Consider the following 20,304-nt stretch of genomic DNA (forward strand, 5'->3'; position numbering starts at 1 on the left):
ACCCCTCACCAGCTTTGTTGCCCTCCTTCGAACACGTTCCAGGGCCTGAATATCTTTCTTGCAGTGAGGGGCCCAAAACTGGACACAGTACTCGAGGTGCGGCCTCACCAGTGCTGAATATAGGGGAACAATCACCTCTCTGCTCCTGCTTGCAACACCGTTTCTGATGCAAGCCAGGATGCCATTGGCCTTCTTGGCCACCTGGGCACACTGTCAGCTCATGTTCAGCTGAGCATCAATCAATACCCCCAGGTCCATTTCCTCTACAAATGATGTAGAGGAATGATGATACCACTGAAGGCTGTTGAGATCACTATCCTGAGAAGATCTGCCTTTTCTACTCATTGCCTGTCTAGGCTAAGAGGAAATCAGTATGGATCCTAAACATCCAGCCAGCTGCTGATTTGTTGGGACACCACTGCTCTAGGTGTGAAGCCACACCTGGAGTGCTGGGCCGTTCCAGGCTCCCCACTGCAAGCCAGGCACACACGTCAGAGAGAGTCCACTGAGGGGCCACAAAGATGATGAAGGAACTGGAGCATCTCTCCTCTGAAGAAGCACTGGTACTGCTCAGTCCAGAAAAGGCTTGGCGTGGGGAGGCACAGGGAAGAAGGAGCTTATCGGTGTCTTTAAATACCTGTAGGGAGAGGTGAAGAAGACAAAGCTAGGCTCTGTTCAGCGGTGCCCAATGCCAGGACAAGAGGCAACAGGCACAAATTAAAACACAGGAGGTTCCCTCTGAACATCAGACAGCTCTTTTTCACTGAAAGCATGATCCAACCCTGGCACAGGTTGCCCACAGCCGTGGTGGGCTCTTCAGCCTATCAAAGCCACACAGACCTGGTCCTGGACAACTGGCTGTAGGTGTCCTGGCTTGAGCAAGGGAGTGGGACCAAACGAGCTCCTTAAGCTTCTTCCAACCTTATTTATTCTGTGATTCCTCAAGAGTAAGCATCAACTATATATCCTTCGGCTTTGCATTCACACCTTTACAGAACAGCTGATTATCAGTAACAACTCTCACATTTCATTCTGAGGATTACATTTTAACACTTTTTGCACTAATTTTGCAGACTTTGCCTAGCTTTGAATTATTTTCTTCGAATTATTCTTCAGTATAATATTTTTATATTCCTGGAAGTTATTTCTTTATTAGTGCATTTTGGTTGTGAAAATACCAGTGCAGCTAACTACAGTTCATGCTTTTCTTATGCCGTTTCACCAAGAAATTCAAAGAAGAGCTGAAAGAATAGTGTCACATCTTATATGTGGACACAGGTATTTCAACATATGCTTCACCATGTGGACTTTGTAACTTCTACACACATTTTACCTGAAAATGAGAAACTAAATAAAAGGACTTTTTGTATGAATTATAGTCTCTTCTTTGTGATAAGAAAGCGTACCCCAAGCACTTCTGAGACCACATATTAGAAATGATATGGTGCAATTTGACAGATTCAGCTCAGGAGCTGAAAGCATCCTATGTTCTGATCCCTATCCTATTTCATTTAGGTATTTTTTACTCCATTAAGCCATTTAATGCATCTCTTCTCACATGTCCACCACAAAGTGAACATAATAACAGTATGCCATGATCTTTAAATCTTTTCATTGAGATTCTGGGTTTTGAATAACCAGACTAGAACGAAAAATGCTTTGGGATGATTAGTACAATTTAGAAACACCTCTAGCAGACCAGCAGTGCTGAATCTTGCTATTGATTCAACAGTCCCATTCCTACTATAAATTTGTACAGGCTCTCAGATTTTATTTCTGTAGCACAGTTTTTAGCCTCTGTTAGCAATGAGATAGAACTGGGGTTTGTCTGTTGTCTGCCAGGATGGGAGTCAAACTACTTTGCACTCAAATGAGGAAACTGAGCTTTTCGTATTGAGGGGAAAGAAGAGATGGGAAGCAGAAACATGCATTTCTTTTTCATATTGCAGTTTGGAAGTTTTATAATAGTTCTGTGTTTCAAATAGTATTTTTCACTTGTTAGAAAAAAAAAAAGGTCCTTAAGCTTCTTCATCAGACAGATCTTTTTTTGATCATGCAAGTTTTAAACATTCATGCAATTAGTCCAGTCTACTTCATTTACTGCACTGTGTTTCTGAAAGTACATGGATGATACAAAAGAGAGCCACATTTCCAAATGCCACTGATATAACATTCATTTTTTGTATTTCATCCATTGCTTCCTTCAGATACGACACAGCAGACATATGTAAGTGCCACCTTCTGGCTGTGGTGGGAACACAGTCCTTGCACCAGTAGAGAGGAAATGTTAGAAACGTTCTCTATAAATCTGTACACTGCTTGGAGTATCTTAAATACTAGACAAAATTCATTGCAGTTCTCCACCACAGAGGTGTTATTAAGAAATTCTTTCATTCTTCTCTCAGTAGAATCCCAGCGTTGCTGGTCAATTCGTGTCTTACACGTGGCCAAAAGAGAAGATCAGGCTCTTGAAAACCTCCTGTGCTGACGAGGTGAGCCTCTGGGTTCTTCAAAGCCATTAGACAGAGGTGAATAAACAGTGCAATTCCACTGTTATATGACGAAATGCAGGAAAGTTAAATTTGTGTGCACTAGAATGAGAGATACTATTAAAAATTAAAAATACAGTAAGACTGTCTCTATAGAAAATGTAACATTGAGAGTACATACCAAGACTGCATCAAAAAATTATCTGGGAATACGTCTCAATGGCTAATTTGAACTTCACCAAGCCTAGGGGTCTAGGAACAACCAAAATTCTCCACCATCTTTTTATTTTGCCTACAAAAATATCAACAGTGTTAATCACAGTTAACAAAACTGAAAGCTGAATTAGTTTAATGAGTTGTTTGGGCTGAATTTTAGAAGATTTTTACTTCGAAAGCGTTATTCGCATTTCCGTAGTTAAGCTTGAAGCAATTCTATCAGGGTCATTTCCACTCCACCTACCCTAACTTTTTAATCAGAACAATAGTTACAATCTGTGCACTTGTTTTCAGATTCATGGGACTGTAACTGTCTTAGAGGACTCAAAATGTGTAATTTGTGTAATTTCTGACTATTTTCTTTAATACATGCCTGAAAGAAAAACAAAGTTAACATTTTGGGAAAGTTTATACATATATTTGTAGAAGATTCTGGTATGGTCTTTTTCATTAATACTATGGAAAGTCCTTGTAGGACATCTTATTTTAGCAGTACTCCACTTGAACATCAGTGGAAAGAGCAGGCTTTGGCATAAAGAGAAAAGTGGAATGAGAGTAAGTACTATCAAAGCCGTTCACTGGCTTCATTGCTTCTGCAGAGCTTCATCATAAATTCAGCTAGAAATGGTATCATTCAAAGATCTTTTACTGTCAGTCGCATCCACGCACCGGTAGCTGACAGTAGGAAAAACAGCCCTCCTCCTCCTTTGCTTTCCCTCCCTCATGTACAGTTTTATCCACAGCACTGTAAAAACTGTTTTTAAAACTGAAAATCTCCAGGAACAATGGAGCCCTACTTGGGTTTTTGTTTGTATGTTTATTTTGGAGTTGGCTTTGGTGGTGGGGTTTTTTTTTTTTGCAGACTTGGCTGTTTTAGACAAAAATCACTGTGCTTATAAATAAGCCAATATCCATAATGCGGAGAATATTGACATTTTTTACAGTTCTACAATAGCCGTATGTCAAGGAAGTCAGATTGGCTGTCCAGATTGGCTTGTATAGTGTTTGAGTGTCTAAAAAAAAACCAGCAGCATAAACAGTACATATATATTCAAGCATTTGTCAGATTTTTAGAGATTCATTAATTCTGACAGCGTATTTCATAATTCATTCTGCATTCAAATTCTGTTTGAAAGCAGTGGAGACTGAGCTATGATGTAGCTTTTCAGGGAGACAGCTACAGCTCTTGATTCTGAACCATCTGTGGTTAGTATGAATTAGAACTGTAACAACTGTAAATTTCTTCAGGGACATCACTTCAGTGGATCATCAAACTACAGGAGTCTTTTGTTATAAAAGGAAAGGGCACAAATATGCCTTTTTTGTAATCACAGTTAGAACCAGAAGCAGATTTACTGTGAGTCAAGAAGCAAGCAGGGAGTAGCAGGAGATGAACTACATTAGTACAGACTGGAGTAAGGTACTCTTCTTGTTACATGAAAGGCACAACTATTTGCCTTTGCAGATCCTCTTCTGGATCTCCTTCCTGCTTAGGTTCCAAATTTTCCATAGATATTTTTCTCCAAGCTGGTAACAGTAACACAGAAAGGACAGAAAACAGCTGTGATTCTAATTTCCTCTAACTCAGTCCTTTAACTGCATACTACATATGATTCTTCAGACCTGTTAAACATACACAGCAAAACAGAGGAACAATTAACTCCTTTTCATTGAGCCTATCTTGTTATTTATCATACTTACTGGCAGACATGCAAGTCATGTCATAGCTACATTTTCCCATACTTTAGAAAACTCCTTCCTATGTACCCTTCTGTGCTCTAAATAAGGCAAGCTTACATCTTCTGAGCTATCCTGTCTTGTACAATTAAACCAAACAGTCTGCAGTATGCTTGCCAGCTGACAACGTCAGCACAGCGTGTTGAGATGTAGGTGTTCTTGCAAAACTATTTACAGTTAAAATTTATAGTGTATTTTAGACTGAAAAGAATCATCAGGAATACTCTACTCTGCCCTCCTTTACTAGACATACTAAAAGAATACCACAGTGGAAGAAACTATTTTCTACCAGTTCAAATTGCAAAATAGCAGAAAACAAGATGATAGTGGGAATCTACTATCTACAACAAAAGCTAACATTCCAATTGATAACAATAAAGGAATTTACTTACACAGCATTTCCTACTTTTTGTCAGTATTACTTCAACTATTGTCATTGCCAATTTAGAACTTCTTAGGATTCTGGGCTGTGGATTCAAATGTGTACAATGAAGTACTCAAACAATGGATGGAGGAAGGGCAAAGCCTAAGACTTACCATGGAACAATCTATGGTTAAGTGTAAGCACATCTGTATACACACACACAAGCATCCAAACAGAAACTAGACAAGTATGCAGTGGCGTTAACATATTTATGTCCAAAAATTAAGAGTTGCCATTTCCACTGTTCGTGCAAACAAAAATGTTGACTTTTTCTGGCGAAAAGTTTTACCCAAAGAGATAGCTATAAATCAGTTCTACATCCATGCACACCACACGTGGACTGCTGAAGTCATGACACAGGACAGAAATCAGGTAACATCATCATTAATTTTGGGGGTAATACTGACAAAAATGATGTTTCAGTTTTAGCTTAGTATCATGGATTTCCTAACCACATGCTCTCTTCTGTGTGGATTATTTACAAAGTAGGAATATAGCAGTGCTGCTGTATGACAGGCCTGCTTTTTAGGAAGGAAAAAGACTGTACCACTATAAAAGCTTCTTATTCGTGCCAAGGATAGCTAACTAGCAGCTAGTTCCAGAGAAACTGGAAGCTTTTCTCAATTCACATAACAAGAAACATTATTGATAAAGCAAACTAAAGCAGAAATCCAGCTTAGACTATCTCATGATTGTAACGTGTACTTTCTCACTGTAGAATGACATCTAAAAACAAGTTTATAAAATTAGACTCTTGGAAGATACAGAAGTTTCAATGGATAGTAAAAGGACTACTTCACACTGGTGAAAAACAAGGCTGGACTTCATAAACCAATCAGCTGACTGAAACATAATAACCTCAATGAAAATAAATGAGCCTGTCACTTCAGTAGGCAATGATACTGTTACTTTCTGTAACTGAACTCTTACGGAGTTGCAGAGGCTTGTACACCTCAGTTCTCCTCACTGTTAGTCACCAGGGCATTTCTTGAAGTATGTACTTTCATTGCACATTGCCTTCATTCAGCAGATGTGAAAATGAAGTCTTCAAGAGAGTTTGAAAGTTCACCAGCAGGTGTTTCTGGGAGGCATACAACTATTCACAGAGATGGAATAGCAGATTACTATTACAGACTAAAATGAATAGAATAACTAAGACAACAAATGTCTTTACCAGATCAACAGTTAGCTAAATTAAGATCATACCCCTCTTTTTTTTGTTTTCTATTTAGGAGCAGATCCAACGAGAGTTGGATGCCTGTAAATCAATTACTGCAGCACCTAACGGTTGGGTGCCTGGCCTCTGAAGTGCAATCCAAAACCCTGCTGGGCACTGGACAAGCCTGCTGCTTAGTAGGCACAAACTGTATCAGGAGAATAATCCATGGAGCTGCAGGATAGGCAAAAACAAACAAACTAACAACAACAAACCCACACGTCTGGGTTCCAAACCTCCTTCCCCACAAAAACTTTGCTTTTTGAATCCAGAAAAGTGAAAACGATCTGGAAAGCAGAGAGCAAAACCTGGGCTACTCAGGAGTGCCAGCCACAGAACTACAGTCATACTCTCGCTCCGCCGCTCCACTTCTGAAGCCAAACCCTGGGGATCAGATACACATGCTAATTAACAGAGCTCGTTAGGTTACCTTCTATCAGCCGAGCCATGGCAACCTGCCTCACTACTCCTCTCCCGCGCCGTAATTCACACCTGGCTTCCCAACGCAACGTGCGTGCGGCTGCCTTTCAGGCCAGAAGGGCACCTACACAGTCCGTGCACGTTCCCTGCCGGCGCTTCTGGTAAAAAAACAAACGATCGAAAAGTTTAAAGTCCTCTCAGAGTTCAAGAGAAGAAGCTCAAAATTGGAGCGAAAGGGAAAAATGTTAAGCACCGAAGTCTTTCTACCAACCCTCGAGCTTTAACGGAGTTTTAGAGAGAGTTCAGAGGAGCGCTTTCAGGCGGCGCGCACCGAGTAACGCTCAGAGGGGAGCGGCAGGGCGGGAACGGAGCCGCCCGCGCAGCTCAGCGCCCGCGCCGCCGCGGGCCGGGAGGGACGCGCCGGGAGAGCCCCGAGGGCCGCGGGCCACGCCGCCTGACGGCGCCTCGCGGACAAAGGGAGCGCCGGGCGCGCCTCGTCTCCCGCAGCCCGCACGCCGCCCCCCGCTCCGTTTTCCCCCTTCCTCTCCTAGCCGGCTCCGGTGGAAGCCGTAGGCCTGCCTCGGCCCTTCTCCTCCCGCCCCTGTTTCCTCCGCCGGACTCGTTCGTGCCTTTTCCGTGGCCCCGCCCGGGCCTGGGTTTCCCCCCGTCCCGCGGGCGCGGGGCAGCGCCGGCAGGGTTAATCCTGAGGAATGCGGCGGGAGGAATGTGCATGCAGATGAGGTGGATGCTAATCTCATGCTAATGAGCGGCGGCCGCAGCCGCCCGGGGCTCAGCCGGGCTCCCCGCGCCCAGACGGCAGCTGGGCTCCGCCGGGAACCCTGACCCGGGCTGCCGCCCGCCCCTTCGCCCGCCCGCGGCAGCCCCGGCACGGTGGGCCGAAAGCCGGCGGTGAAGGAGCGCTCGCCTGGTTGCCGCCAGCGTCGTCCCCCGGCGCCGGGCCGGGCTCGGCTGCGAGCCCCCTCCCCGTCTCCCCGGCTCGGGTGGGGGCTTTTCCCGCTTCCCTTCTTTCTTTCCGTCCCTATGGAGCAGCCGCCCTCGCCGGCCGACCATGCCTAGGAAAGCGGGGAATGGGCAGCTCCCCTTACCCGATGGCTGGGAGGAGGCGAGGGATTACGACGGCAAAGTCTTTTACATCGACCACAACACCAAGCAGACCAGCTGGATCGACCCCAGGGACAGGTGGGTGCGAGGCGGGGTGCTGCCGGCCTGCGGCCGCGGAGTTCGGCACGAAAGCTGGCCGCGGGCTCCGAGAGCGGCCGGGCCGCCCGACAGGTACGAAAGTTGGCCGCGGGGCCGGCCGCCATCCCGCCCCCGCGCGGCACCCCCGGCCTCCCGCCCGGCCGTCCCTGCCCGAGGAGCGCCGCGCTGCCGGGGAAGCGGCCGCAGGCCTCGCGTGCCGGCTAGGCCTCGGCACGGCTCAGCTCCCCGCTAGCCGCAGCCTCTTCCAGCTCTGAAGGCTGAAACGGGCAAAACTCGCCTCGAAAACGCTCTGGTGAGCGGCGTGGGCGGCTCGTGTGCTGCGAGCGCGTGAGTCGTCGGGGCCGGTCTTCCAGCTGGGGAGGGGCGGCGGCGGTCGGGACGCGCGGCGGGTCCTGCCGCGGTTCTGCCCCGCCAGCCGTGCGGAGAGGAGAGCCGCCCGGGTACCTGCCTCGAGTTCTGGCCGCAGCGCTCCTGGAAAGTAACTGGAAGAGAGAACTTCGTGTACGTGTTGTGTTGATATACACAGTACGGAAATAATGTTAAAAACGGTCTATTCGAGTTATCAGAAACTTTAGAGAAGGCGTTACGAACGCTTGGAACGAGCTGTCCTGCATTATAAATGAGAGCCTGGGTTTGTGTTTCTCCGAGCGGTGAGCAGCCCGCTGCCTGCGGCTCGCGGAGGGAGCGGTGACAGGCAGCACGCGCTGCGCAGGCCCGCTCCGCTCTCACACTTGTTGCGGCAGCAAATTCCAGCCGCGGTGAACTTCGTGCCTAACGTGCTTTCAAGTGCAAAGGAATTTAGATGCCTTGTAAATATTAGTGAGGCGGTAAAGTGTACGGGACGGTGTTGTTTATTACACCTGTGATAAATTGGCGTCTTTGACTCATTGATTTTTTTCTTTTTACTGTGGACAATAAAAAAGTTCTCACTTTCCCGTCTCAAGAAGTAACGTATTTAAAGAATTACTCGGTGTTAAACTTTGAATTTCTGTTTGCAAAGCAGAGTGTGAGGCACTGTAATCGAGGTGAAGCAAAAAGTGAAATTTGAGAACGTACTTGTTATAATAGCGCCAGGAATGCACTAATTTAGAATTATTTTCTACGGGTTCTCTGGCCCTGAAGAGTTCAAGGGTATGCATACTTGGTGGTAAAGTTTGAGTCTCTGCTGTCATTACTAGACTACGTGGCTGAGTAGCAGTGGTCTGCTTGCCATCCTATAGGTACAGGATAAATATTGTTTCATTAGTGCATTGATTACAGGTGAAGGAGAAATCAAGTCCTCAGATTCGATGGTCTGTCATCAGAACTAAGGAAATGGAGACCTTCTTGAGAGAGCACAGTGTTTGAAATAATTGCTTACCCTTGTCAGTCATAGAAAACAAGCACAGGGATTTTGTGCTATGGAATTCCTAACTTAGCGTACATTGCTCAATCATGAAGGTTTGAATCACCTGCACAGGAGACTGACAAGCCCATTTAATCTGCAGTTTACATTACCTGTATTTACAGTACCTGTATTTACAATCTGTTTGTTCTGGTGACCTGGTTTGGAAAAAGAATTGTTTGAAAGTCTTGTGATGGCTTTGCTTGAGAGTCCTTTGTATTTCCCAGGTATTTAGAAAATGCGCATTCTGAAACCATAGAACATAAGGAGGGCTTGCTGTCAGTAAAACTGAGATGTGATCTTCCAAGTTTGTCAATACAGTAAAATCCGGCTTTGCGCTGGTACTGAAACTTCCCTTAAATTGTCAAAGTGAAGGTAATGCATTCTGCAGTAAGACTGAAAACGGTTTCATGCTTCAGGGCTTTGATTCTTAGTTCTTTCTGTGGTGGAGATTAAAAACTTAAAAAATTAAAGTACTTGTGGACCTAAAATCCTTCATTGGTAAAGCAAGTGTAGAAGAGGTATGGTTTTATTGATATTTTTTTCTTCTGCTTTTATGGTACAGCATTTCCTGGATATTTGTACATAGAAAAGTTGTGCTTGATGATACTTTTAAGTCCACTTTGATTTAGAAAGTACTAGCCGCCAATATTTGCATTGTAAAACTTCTGCCACGTGTCTGTGGGTCAGCAGGTGTATTTGAGAACAACGGGGAGTCTCATTGTTACGGGTATGAAATAGTCATGTCTAGAAATAAACTGAAAGAGAAAATACTGTATTCCAAAGCTTATTGGAAAAAGTTGTGGTTTTTTTATTATTTACCCATACTTATTTCATCTGCTTTCTAGACATTCTGACTGTACATGTTACTGTGTGTACAGTTTAGTCTGTTACTGTAATGATACCTTTGTGTACAACATGAAGAAAATCTCACATCAGCCTCAACCTTGAGGCTCAGTTTTCATTTTTGCCCTCTTCTTTTCTCTGAGTAACCCCACTGATGTTAGAGAAGCTCACACTTGTGAGGGCAAAAGTGATTTGACGTGTGTGTTTCTAGGAGTGCTGCAGTTTTTAAATGTTTTCCTCTGTTCAATAGTGATTGCTCTCTGCAAACAGGCTACCATACTGAAGACTGATGGTTGAAATGGGAGGGTACTTGAGGTGTAAGTTTGAGGAAGAGGAGACATAACAGTGAGAACGTGGGAGTTGCAGCAACTCTTTCACTAAGTATATGGATGTTATTGCTTCTCAGGTCTTGGTTTCTGCATAGTAAATAATCTGTGCTCCACTACTCACCATCACTGACATAAAATACATAGCTATATTGATATCTTTTCTAAAATGAATTCCACATCACAAATTCTGCAGATGCAACTGATCTTTGTTTAAATGCTTGTTTGCACTTACGTTGGAGCGTCAAGGCATGGGCTGCTATGGAAAAAAAAAGCCAACATCTTCTTTCTGTCTCCACTTCTCTTTCCACTGGGAAGGAACGGCTTCCAATACATGGATGTATTTAAAATCATTCACAGTATGCTTGTCTGAGAATGTTTCTGAGGGATCCACTAACTCCATAGCCAAGGCAATGTATGAGAAACATGGATGAGCAGAAACCAGAGCTTTGGTGCTTGTAGACTGAAAGAGCTTTCTTAGTGCTGACGTGGACAGGTTATGAAGTTTCCATTGCTGCTTTCATCTTCTGGGGAGTTGAAAACTCTACCATTTCTGTCATGGGTTTCAGTTACTGGGGTGGGAGTTGTCCGTCCAAATTAGAGCTTCAGTAGTTGCCTGCAGTTGAATGTTGGGTTCCTTTCCCTTAGAGAAGAAGGACACTTTGTTACTTCGTGTCTCAGTGGAGTTTGCTTCCTCCTGCCTGGTGAGCATCAGAAGCTGTGAGAAGGGACAGTGCTGAAATCACTTGAGCGTGGATGGATCTTTATTCTGTTTTGAGTGCGAATCTTAACACTGCTGATGTAAGGTACGGCTGGGGTGTCCCACTTGTGCAGCTGTGTGGTGGGATCAGACAGTGTCTTTTTTCCCTCATTTGTAATTTCCAGTGTCTTTTCCTGCCTTGTTTCAGCCTGTGGTATCATCTGCCTAACTCCGCGTAGCTTGTTCATGTCTGCTTGTCTGTCCAGGAATGTGCATATCCCATGTGAAACCTGGTATCTCATTCTAGTTTCAATGACAGGTTGGGAACTGCTTTTATTTAATTGATGTCTATTTATTCAAAATAAAACCCGTGATGCAAGTTCTGAACTCACAATGAGAGACTAGCTGTGTCTGAACTTCTGACACCCCTGTTTGTTTATCCAGTGTAAAGCACAATTCCAATATTGCTGTGCTGGCGTAGCTGCGATAGCATCAGACAGCGTTGAATTACGTAGTGGTTGGTATGTGGGCTTTTTAACCAGTCTGCCAATTGCCTGGGGCTACGTGTTGTTGATTTTAGCGTTAGTGAAAATGGTGCGGTAACTCCTTTAACACTTCTTTATTTCTCTGGAAGTGATAGGGCTGCTCCATATCTTTCATTTCAGAGCACGTAAAGTTAACAAGTCAGGAAATGCTGCAGATATTTGCTTATGTGTGCAAAGTATGTTCCGCTGCTAGAGCCAAGGACTGTGACCTGTTACGTAAAATGGGGCAAGTGGTCTAGACTGTGGTTTACCCAGACCCACGTCTGTAGTGCTTGCCTACTACAGCTATTTCGATTACAACCTATCTTGACTTAGGGGATAATATTACGGTAGTTCTCATGCACAATGTAAGACATAGCTAATGAGAAATTGTACACAAGGAGGAAAATACGCTCTCAAATGGAGCTGAGCTGATTACTAGAGATGTTTTCCTCTTACAGTGTGGTTAAACAAAGGAGCCCTTCAGAGCTGCCTTATTTTTTTCAGAGAAAGGAAAATGGCTTTCCTTCACAGCCATTACTTCAAAGTAAGTTTTCATTGTAAGGACAGAGGTCTGTATGGTGACCGAATAGGACAAATTACCTACAACTTCAAGTATTTGCTCAGGTTATGTTAGTTCTTGTCTTATTCCAGTTGAATAACTTGTGTTCAAGCCTTTGGTGAAAATTCATTGCTTAGGCATGTTATTAAGGTTATAATTACGAGTAAGAAAAGAGGATTCCCTATTTTCCTTTACTAAAATTTATAACGAATGGTGACAAACTGAATTTCGTTAGGTGGGTTTCGTTAGTGTTGTTGTTGACACTTTTAAATCTGGAAATTGTTACAGATATTTGTGATTTCATAATTTTTATATGATACACATGACTAAAAATCAGAAGAATATTCATGCAAGTAATGGAAGACCAGCACATGGCAGCACTGCCATGGTGACACATCTTCAGACAAGTAAATGGATACAATGCTGAGATTCTAGAACTGCTAAGCTGGGTCATGTAAGTCTTTATTAGAAGAGCCTGCATAAGAAGTGCAAAAATTTGCAGAGGGGTAATGCATTCCTCTGTCTGGACTGTTGTGATTCTGTTCACTTGCCCCTGCCTTGCCAACCAGTAGTAAACTTAGGGGATAAACAGTAAATTTGGAGATGATTAGGCTGAAATGAAACCCCTGCTTTTACAGAGTTATTTCCAGCAGGATCAGTGTTATGTTTCACTGAAGGGACACGGGTGCTGCTGTGAGAAAGGAGACAGGCCCAGAGATGGGGCAGAAGGGGAAAGCACTCCTGCAGAGATGAAAAAGCAGGTAGATCAACTTCATCAGCCATGGAACTGTGTTCATAACGTCCACTTCTGCTGAGTTTCTCCATTGGTTTCAGTGTGTGTTTGTGTTCACCTTTGCTTTGCTGTGAAGCAGCAATACAGCCATCACAGGTGTGTTGATCCTAAGTATCTTTTCTGCTAGTAAGAATTTTTTTTATGATATTACAAACTTCTTATTGACTGTGTCAGTGTTTGTTACTGTGAGACTCTAGAAGCCAAGATAAATTGTCACTGCATGGTTCCAGAATTAGATTCTGTTTCGTGCCTCTGTTGACAATGTGCTTATGAACGGTTGATTTTTACCGTGTGTGAAAGCAGATTAGAAATTCTAATTTTACTACGTTTTATTTTAATTACTTATAAAATGTGTTTTAAACTCAAATGTGAAGCATCTCACCATTCAAGCAGTGTCTTGCATTAAAAATAGGCAGGCAAAATGATGATGTAACTTTAGGCTTTGAGTGTTTTATTGGGTGAAGCAAGTGGGAGCCGCTCATTTTCATTGATGCGTTTGAGAGAGTTGTCTGTGGACAAATTGACTTGTCCTTCTTTTGGAAGAAGCAGCTGTGGGCTGAAAATTGGACTGATAGAGAAATTATGGTTTTCCTTTTGTTGTTTTTTTTTTTTTTTTTTTTTTTTTGCATGGTTTTTCTTTTTTATGCTTTTGTTTTATTTTGTTTGAAGTAGCACTTCTTTGAGCTTTCGCTCAATTCTTTTCCAGTGAAATTTTCCTGTATTAAACAATCATTAATGGTGAAGTTCCTACCTGATGAAGTCAATCCCCAGCTCTTGATTTTAAAAGGATAACAAAGAGCTTCTTGAGGGACAGTTGTTTTGATTGTTTATGGTTCTGTGCTAGAGGCAGTATGTGAGTGATATGAACGTATTCTGCCAACTGAGTCATTTGCATCTCATAGAACAAAATCAGGAGCTATTCTTTGAACTTGAATCTGTTTGTACTTGAAGAAAGGCAACTTTATATCATCAACTTTGAATACTTATCGTATTCAAAGTAATTGCTTGTATATGTAAAAAGATATATTGTCTTGGGAAAGTCAACTCCTGTTGTGTGAACTTACCACTGTGCAGTACCACAGGTTGGACCTGCTTTGGTATATCTGTGCTGTTTTTCTCAACTCATTAAATCCAACTTCAGTCTTCATTTGAAAAACAGAACTATACTGGGATGTCTTCCATGGTGTATGGGAAGTGCTGAGTCACAGCCTGAACCTCTGATGGATCACCTGAGGCGAGCCATGAGTCAGTCATGGAGCACAGCTGAAGGCAATTCACCTGTGCTGCAGGAAGGGGTGGAGCCTGGCTGCACCCCTCCTAGACCTATTTAAGAGCTGGCTGCCAGTGGAGAAGGATCTCTCCTGGAGATCTGCTCTGCTGGTGTTTTGTGAGTGAGCCCAGGATAGGGGTAAGCCTTCTATTTATTCTTGTTATCATAGTCTGCTTTGCCTAACTCTCTTGTTTATTTTGTGATTATAACATCCTAATATTCATTGATTATACATGTGGTATGCGATTTGTTCTTGTAATCAAGATTTCAAGGTCTAGATATGTCAAACTTGTTTTTACTTTTAGTATAGAGGAAAAGATTTAGAAGAATCTGTGTTTTCAACTAAGGTCCTGCTGGGACATTCCCTGTTGTGTATTAGCTACTTTCTCATGTTGTTAATTAAGGAAGAGTACTTGACATACCTCTTGTTTCTTTTGAAAGTATATTCAAGCGTTAAACTGTACTCTCCACCAGATGAGCATATTGAATGGCCTGCAGCTATGGCTGGTGAAGAATTACTACTGATTCAGTGCCACACCCTTTAGTCTGAAGAGCTTGTCTCCATTAGGTGCCTGAGAACGTTTGGCAGGGCTGCAGGTATCTCTAATCGTATGACAGATGGACTTCTGATATTCTGCAGGTGGTGCATGAGGGCACGATGAGTGGCACCTGCCTTTAACCATGTGGCAGATCTGTGTCTTGGTCACACCTTGTCATGGAGCAGGATTTGACCAGAACACCGGTGTTCTCCGTCCTGCGGCTCTGTGGCAGTAGTTTTATTTTGATCATGCTGTGCAGGAGCACTTGCTATGGAGAAGGGGTTTTAGTGAAGTAAGGCTGGAGTAGCTGGGGGCTGAGCAAGAGAGGGAATGTTTGAGAGTTTGGGTTTGGTTTGAAAGGACAGTGGGAGTGGGAGATGTAATGGAATTTAATGGATGTTACATCTCTGAAGCTGTCGGGGATTACTGTTGCTTGTAAAGCCTCTTCAACCTTTATTGTCTTCTGCGTTCTCATCAGAGATGCAAGTGATACAAATCCTGTTGTGAATTAAACGGCATTCCTATAGGCAGTCTGTCATATAAGTGTGCACCTACTTTTCTTATCAAATGTGTGCTGTCTGTCCATTGGGATTTGATTTCAATTAAAACATTTTGACTACCTTGAATTACACTGTGTGTGTTCAACTTTCAGGTTGTTATGTATACGTGCTTCCTTGGCACAGCACTGAAGTGTGTCATGTACGTGTGTGTTTTCTGTACTGAGTGATTGTGGTTGACTTTACATTCTCAATTGTGGACAGTTTTAATATTTGCAGTGTGACTTCAATGTGTTCTTTTGTTGTTGTTGTTTGAAACTTGTAGTAGAAATTGCAAAGACTTGCACTCTTCTTCCACTTTCCTTTTTGTTTTTCTTCTTGTAGTTTGGATACAATTACACAGTGGTGAGAGATTGTAGTTGGAAGTGCTGTGGCCTTCTCTCAAATAAATAAGCAAAATAAGCTGTGATGTGAGTTTAAAGCATGCAGCTAGTCAGTACTACATTCCAGAGTGCACAGTGATAAACTGCCAAAACTGGAATTGGAATGTCCACAGGGTTGGAGAGAGGAAAAAAAAACAGAATCCTGCTCCAATGCTGCAACCTCTGAAGGTCTCGCATGAATTTTGTTCCTTTTGTTCCAAAGTAAAAAATGAAGTAAAATAAATCGTGTTCCTTTTTTGTTGGGGTTGGAATGTAGATCTTCAGAGAAGCACTGGATTCTGCTCTGTTGCAATGAGTGTTCCTATATGGTAGAAGTCTGGCTGAAGTTTTTCCTATTTCCCATTTGCTTTAGCAGTCGTCAGCTTTGTTCTGTGCAGAGCTTGCAGGCCGAGGTGGTGCTCTGGTGGGTTCCTGCATCAGGAAGGATTGTTGGCAATAGAAGGATTGCAGATGGAATGTACATTTTCCTGAAACATCAAGTAGTAAATGATTGTTCATAAGAGCATGCAATCCAAGATAGCAATCTGGCAAGGAGTAGAGACCTTTCTCCATCCTGTTGTGAATGTTGCAATGTTTGAAGTGAACTGCTGATATATTTACAATCATTCTGGTAACTTTTAGAATGCTATGGGTGTGAATAATCATCTGAGTCCTCTACAGGACATTCCTGAAATAGCATTCAAATGACCAGAGAAATTATGGGATGCAGCAAAACACGCAAACACTGTATGCCTTCTAGTCAGGCTCTTGCTGTCAGTGCTTCGATGCTGCACTAAGTAAGGCTTAATATGTGGGAACTTAGGTGTTATAAACATGTTCTCTTCAAGTTTCTGAGCTTCAGGTGTTCTTTTGTTGTTTGTTTGTTTGCTTTTCCTGGTAGCTATAATCCCCCCAGGCTTTATTTTCATATCTTCTTCTCTTTCAGAGGAAGACTTCACTGATCTAAAGTTTGAAGTTCATTGAGGGATTGTTCTTAATTAGTCAGACTACTGTGTTAGCTTGTTTAATGAGATGACAATCTAGAAGGTGAATCTCTCAAAGCAAATTATTGTGGTGACATAGATTAGGCTTTTTGGTTCTTGCTTACGTTCCTGCTTGCTATTCTTGTTCTGCCTCACTTGCTCCCACTGCTTACAATGATGTAAAATGAGCCTTGGAGTTCTGTGCCATTGCAGGTCATTGGTTTGCATTCAGGACCTGTCTGGCCCATTTGCTCAGAATCCGTGAAACTTTATTTTTCCAGGCAGGGTTTTGGCAAGAAAAATAAATTTTGAGGGCAAATGTAGAAGAGTGAAGGGTTTGGGGTTTTTTTTGGTACTGGAATGGGAATTAATAGGGGCAGTGGGAAGCTGCCCATGATGTGCTGCAGTATCATGACGTTTGCTCCATCACTGCAGCAGTGGTCACAAAACAATGTAAGTTTGATTTTACTCGACCTGTCAATCCTACGTGCAAAGGTGCAGAAGTTAGGTGTCTTTCTCATTTTGAAGACTGTGTAGAAGACTACTTCATAATACTGAAATAGATCTGATGCTCAGCAGATAGGATATAATTTGAATTTTAGAATTTAATGGGAAAAATGTATATTTCATCTAGTGACTGGTTTACTATAGGTACATGAGGGCTGCATTATTTGCAGTGTAATCTTGACGTTAGTCCTGCTGTACTAAATAATACTAAAAGCATCCAGTCGCCATTTTTGTCTGTTCCTTCAGATGTCACTTTGGAAGGGACGACTTGTTAAAGTTTGTTCCAGAAGGCATTTTCTGAGATGGGGATGATTGAAAACAACTCTCCTGAATGACACCTTGCTGTACTTCACAGATCATAACAGCTTTTATGTGGCACTGTGATTGTTTTTTAAATTGCTACCTGTGGTTGAATACTTGAAAGAACTGCCCTGCTGGTTGCATATTTGGTTTGACTGGGGGCTATCTTGGGGTTGCCTTTAAATTACGTGGGGTTCTTGATGATCCTAGCATTTTCTAATCTTCAGCTGCATGGTTTTTTTTCCACCTATTCTTACAAGTCTAGGAAGAATAATAATTCTTTTCAATTTCAATTAAAAAAAAAAAAAAATCATTTCTAGCTAATGCATACAGAGATGCTTCTTTCAAAAATGATGAAGATGCTGTTTGTTTTGCATTAGTCTTCCACCTGAAGACATAAACTATGTAATGGATGATTATTTTACTAATAGATGCCGATTGACTAGAAACTGTTTAATTTACAAAAGATGCATTTGTCACAGGGGAAGCTCCAAGTGACATCTGTAAGAGTGGTGTACAAAAGCAATGCCGTTTTAATACTTTATTGAAATATCAACATGGCAGTAATGTGCTACATGTTTTTCAGGGGTGGATGTTTCGTTGGACTGTCACTGAAAAGACAGGCAGAAGAAAAGAGAAGAAATGAATGTCATCAGACAGCAACGGTTGAAGTTAGTTGAAGCATTTTGAATAAACAGGGTTTTTTTTAAATATATTTAAGAACCTGAAGCGTTGATAAGCCTGTGTAGAATGTTCCAGCCTTTCTGACAGCAGGTTTTGTGAGGGAGCTGTTTTGAGAGTGGGAAAGACTGGGAAGGTTTTATCACTTGTTAGTCAGGGCACAGGTCTGGAATGTGAAAGAATCAGACTGCAGTCCCTGTCCCAATGGAGAATGGTGAGGTGCTATTGGAAAGCCAGCTCTCTAGGATGCAGGAGCTGCTGCAGGTAGCGAGCAGCCAGGCCTGGTTCCACAGCTGTTGCAACCTGAAGCAACAGAATCACAGAATCACAGAATTGTAGGGGTTGGAAGGGACCTCCAGAGATCATCGAGTCCAAAAAGGACTCGACAGGGAAACAGGGAAAGGGAAATGCAGGTTTCATTTCTGAAAGTGGAATGTTCTTTTTTTTTTTTTTTTTTTTTTTTTTGGAGGGGAAAAACAAGCAAAGGAATAAAAGAAACAATGCTGTAAAAACTCCTGTGAAGTGTAGTTGTTGTCCTCTAGATATCATTGAAGTGTGCCTATCACTAGAAATATTTAACCAAAGACAATTCGTAATCTCCATAAATTCCTCTCAGATTTTTATCAACAGCCATTTCCAGCTTCAGTTGCTGTGCCCTGTGTGCCCTCTGTTTCTCGTGTATGATTTTTTTTGTTGTTGTTTAGAACACAGCTCAAGTGAATAAGCAGCAGATAGGAGCGTGATGGAAATCCACTCAGATACATTGCTCCATCTATAGGAGCAGTGTGGGATAAATAAAGGGGAGATGAGGGTGATGGCTGCAGCAGAGTGTGAAGTTTCTCATGTGTTGAAGTCCCTATACATCTGAGCTTGTTGGCAGCTTAGCAGCACACCTCGGGTTGTAGTGGCTGGCAGAAGGAGCATGATTTGCTCTGTGCAGCCCTTGTTTGGTCTGCTCCTTGGGCCGTGCACGTAGGGATAGCCAGGCCTTCCTTCTGCTGATCTCTGAAAACTGAGTTCAGATGATTCTAGCTGTGTTTTATCTACCTTTGACCTTGGAAATTGCTTTTCCCCTTCTGTTTTCTCTTTCTAAGGCATTATAGCAGCTGGAGGAAGCAAGGTGTAAGGAAACAAAGACGTGAAGGTCAGTGTTGGGGTGTTTCAGCCCTTGTATTGTCTTAGCAGGGAGTTTGGTCTCTTATGGCACGCTGCAGACATCCCCCATATCTCAATAGAGGGATTTCTCTGACCCTTCTCTGTCTCATTCTGTATGTGGCAACTGCCATGCTCTATGTGCTCTACAGTGTCTCAGCTGCCAAGGAGACTTAGCCATCTTTCTGCCTAAAGTGACTTTCCCAGGAACGTTCCACCCCATGGGTCATTTTGCCTGTGTCCTTACTGCTGCAGCAATTACCAGGCTGCAGAACCCATTCCTGGCCACCCATAAAGGACTTTGATTATAGACTAAGCATGGTGTATGGCAGTGCTGTAAAGTTCTTTGGGCATTAATTAAACTTCCTAGTCAGGTTGGCAAAGGGAAAAGATGATGTCTCCCTGAAGACCAGTGAAAGGATCACAAAATGCTCTAGCCTGCTTTCTTCAGCTGGCACAGTGGACTGCCATGCTCCATCAACTGGACTAATTCCTCAGCTGCCAGCAAGGGTCACCAAGCACTGCTGCTTCCTTATGTATCTCCCAGTGGTTGGTTTCAGAGGGACAACAGAAAGCAATCCAGGCCTGGAAAACAAGAAACTAAACTCTGTTCCTTTGCAAACCCTGTTTATCTCTGATGTGTAAGGGCATGCTTTTCTTCTGCAGGCTCTCATCAAATGAAGTCAGGTGCCACCACTGAAAGCCAAACATGTTTTGTGAAGGCTTTTGAAAGCAGAAATCACTTCTGGGTGGAAGTCTTGTTTGTACTGTTTCAAAAATGCTGGTAATGATTGAAATGTCCTAATTTTAAGAAATAAGCAGGACTGTTAGTCCACTGCTTGTGGATGTCACTATTTTATTAAAGCAGTGTTGCTATGTGTAGAAGTTATTTGAGCAGAATAATAAACCCTGTAACAATCTAATAGTGATAGAAAAAGTAGTGAGGTGGAGGAGAAAAATGTGGTTCAAAAAACGAAGTACTTTTTCTACCTTTGGCATGAAGCAGCGATATTGGCAATAAGGACGGAGCTCAGACCCTCTCACCCAGAGTTCCACAAAGAGCACCTTTTCCCAGTATTTGACTAGTGTAAAAAC

The 20,304-nt window shown here is 42.8% G+C and overlaps 2 protein-coding genes across 6 annotated transcripts in view; one reads left to right on the forward strand and one right to left on the reverse strand.

The window, feature by feature from the left end:
• The window catches only part of DCTD (dCMP deaminase), a 52,925-nt gene extending 46,083 nt beyond the window's left edge, over nucleotides 1-6,842 (reverse strand). For 3 of the 4 annotated variants that reach the window (XM_042812405.1, XM_042812402.1, XM_042812404.1), the window contains exons 1-2: nucleotides 6,774-6,842; nucleotides 6,513-6,660 (exon numbers count right to left, since the gene is read on the reverse strand). The gene's annotated coding sequence lies outside the window, so the exon portion shown is untranslated. Of the gene's footprint in view, nucleotides 1-441; nucleotides 458-6,512; nucleotides 6,661-6,773 lie in introns of those variants that run through there. The other variant, XM_042812403.1, reaches the window with a different exon arrangement.
• A 614-nt stretch (nucleotides 6,843-7,456) lies between these two features.
• The window catches only part of WWC2 (WW and C2 domain containing 2), an 86,576-nt gene continuing 73,728 nt past the window's right edge, over nucleotides 7,457-20,304 (forward strand). Inside the window, exon 1 of one of the 2 annotated variants that reach the window (XM_042812400.1) lies at nucleotides 7,457-7,702. In XM_042812400.1, the coding sequence (XP_042668334.1) occupies nucleotides 7,572-7,702 (131 nt within the window). In that variant the 5' untranslated portion in view covers nucleotides 7,457-7,571. The remainder of the gene's footprint in view (nucleotides 7,703-20,304) is intronic. The other variant, XM_042812399.1, reaches the window with a different exon arrangement.

Source organism: Centrocercus urophasianus, unplaced genomic scaffold (assembly GCF_019232065.1).
Source record: "Centrocercus urophasianus isolate 14NV4802_14NV808 unplaced genomic scaffold, USGS_Curo_1.0 seq_13, whole genome shotgun sequence".
Lineage (NCBI taxonomy): Eukaryota > Metazoa > Chordata > Aves > Galliformes > Phasianidae > Centrocercus > Centrocercus urophasianus.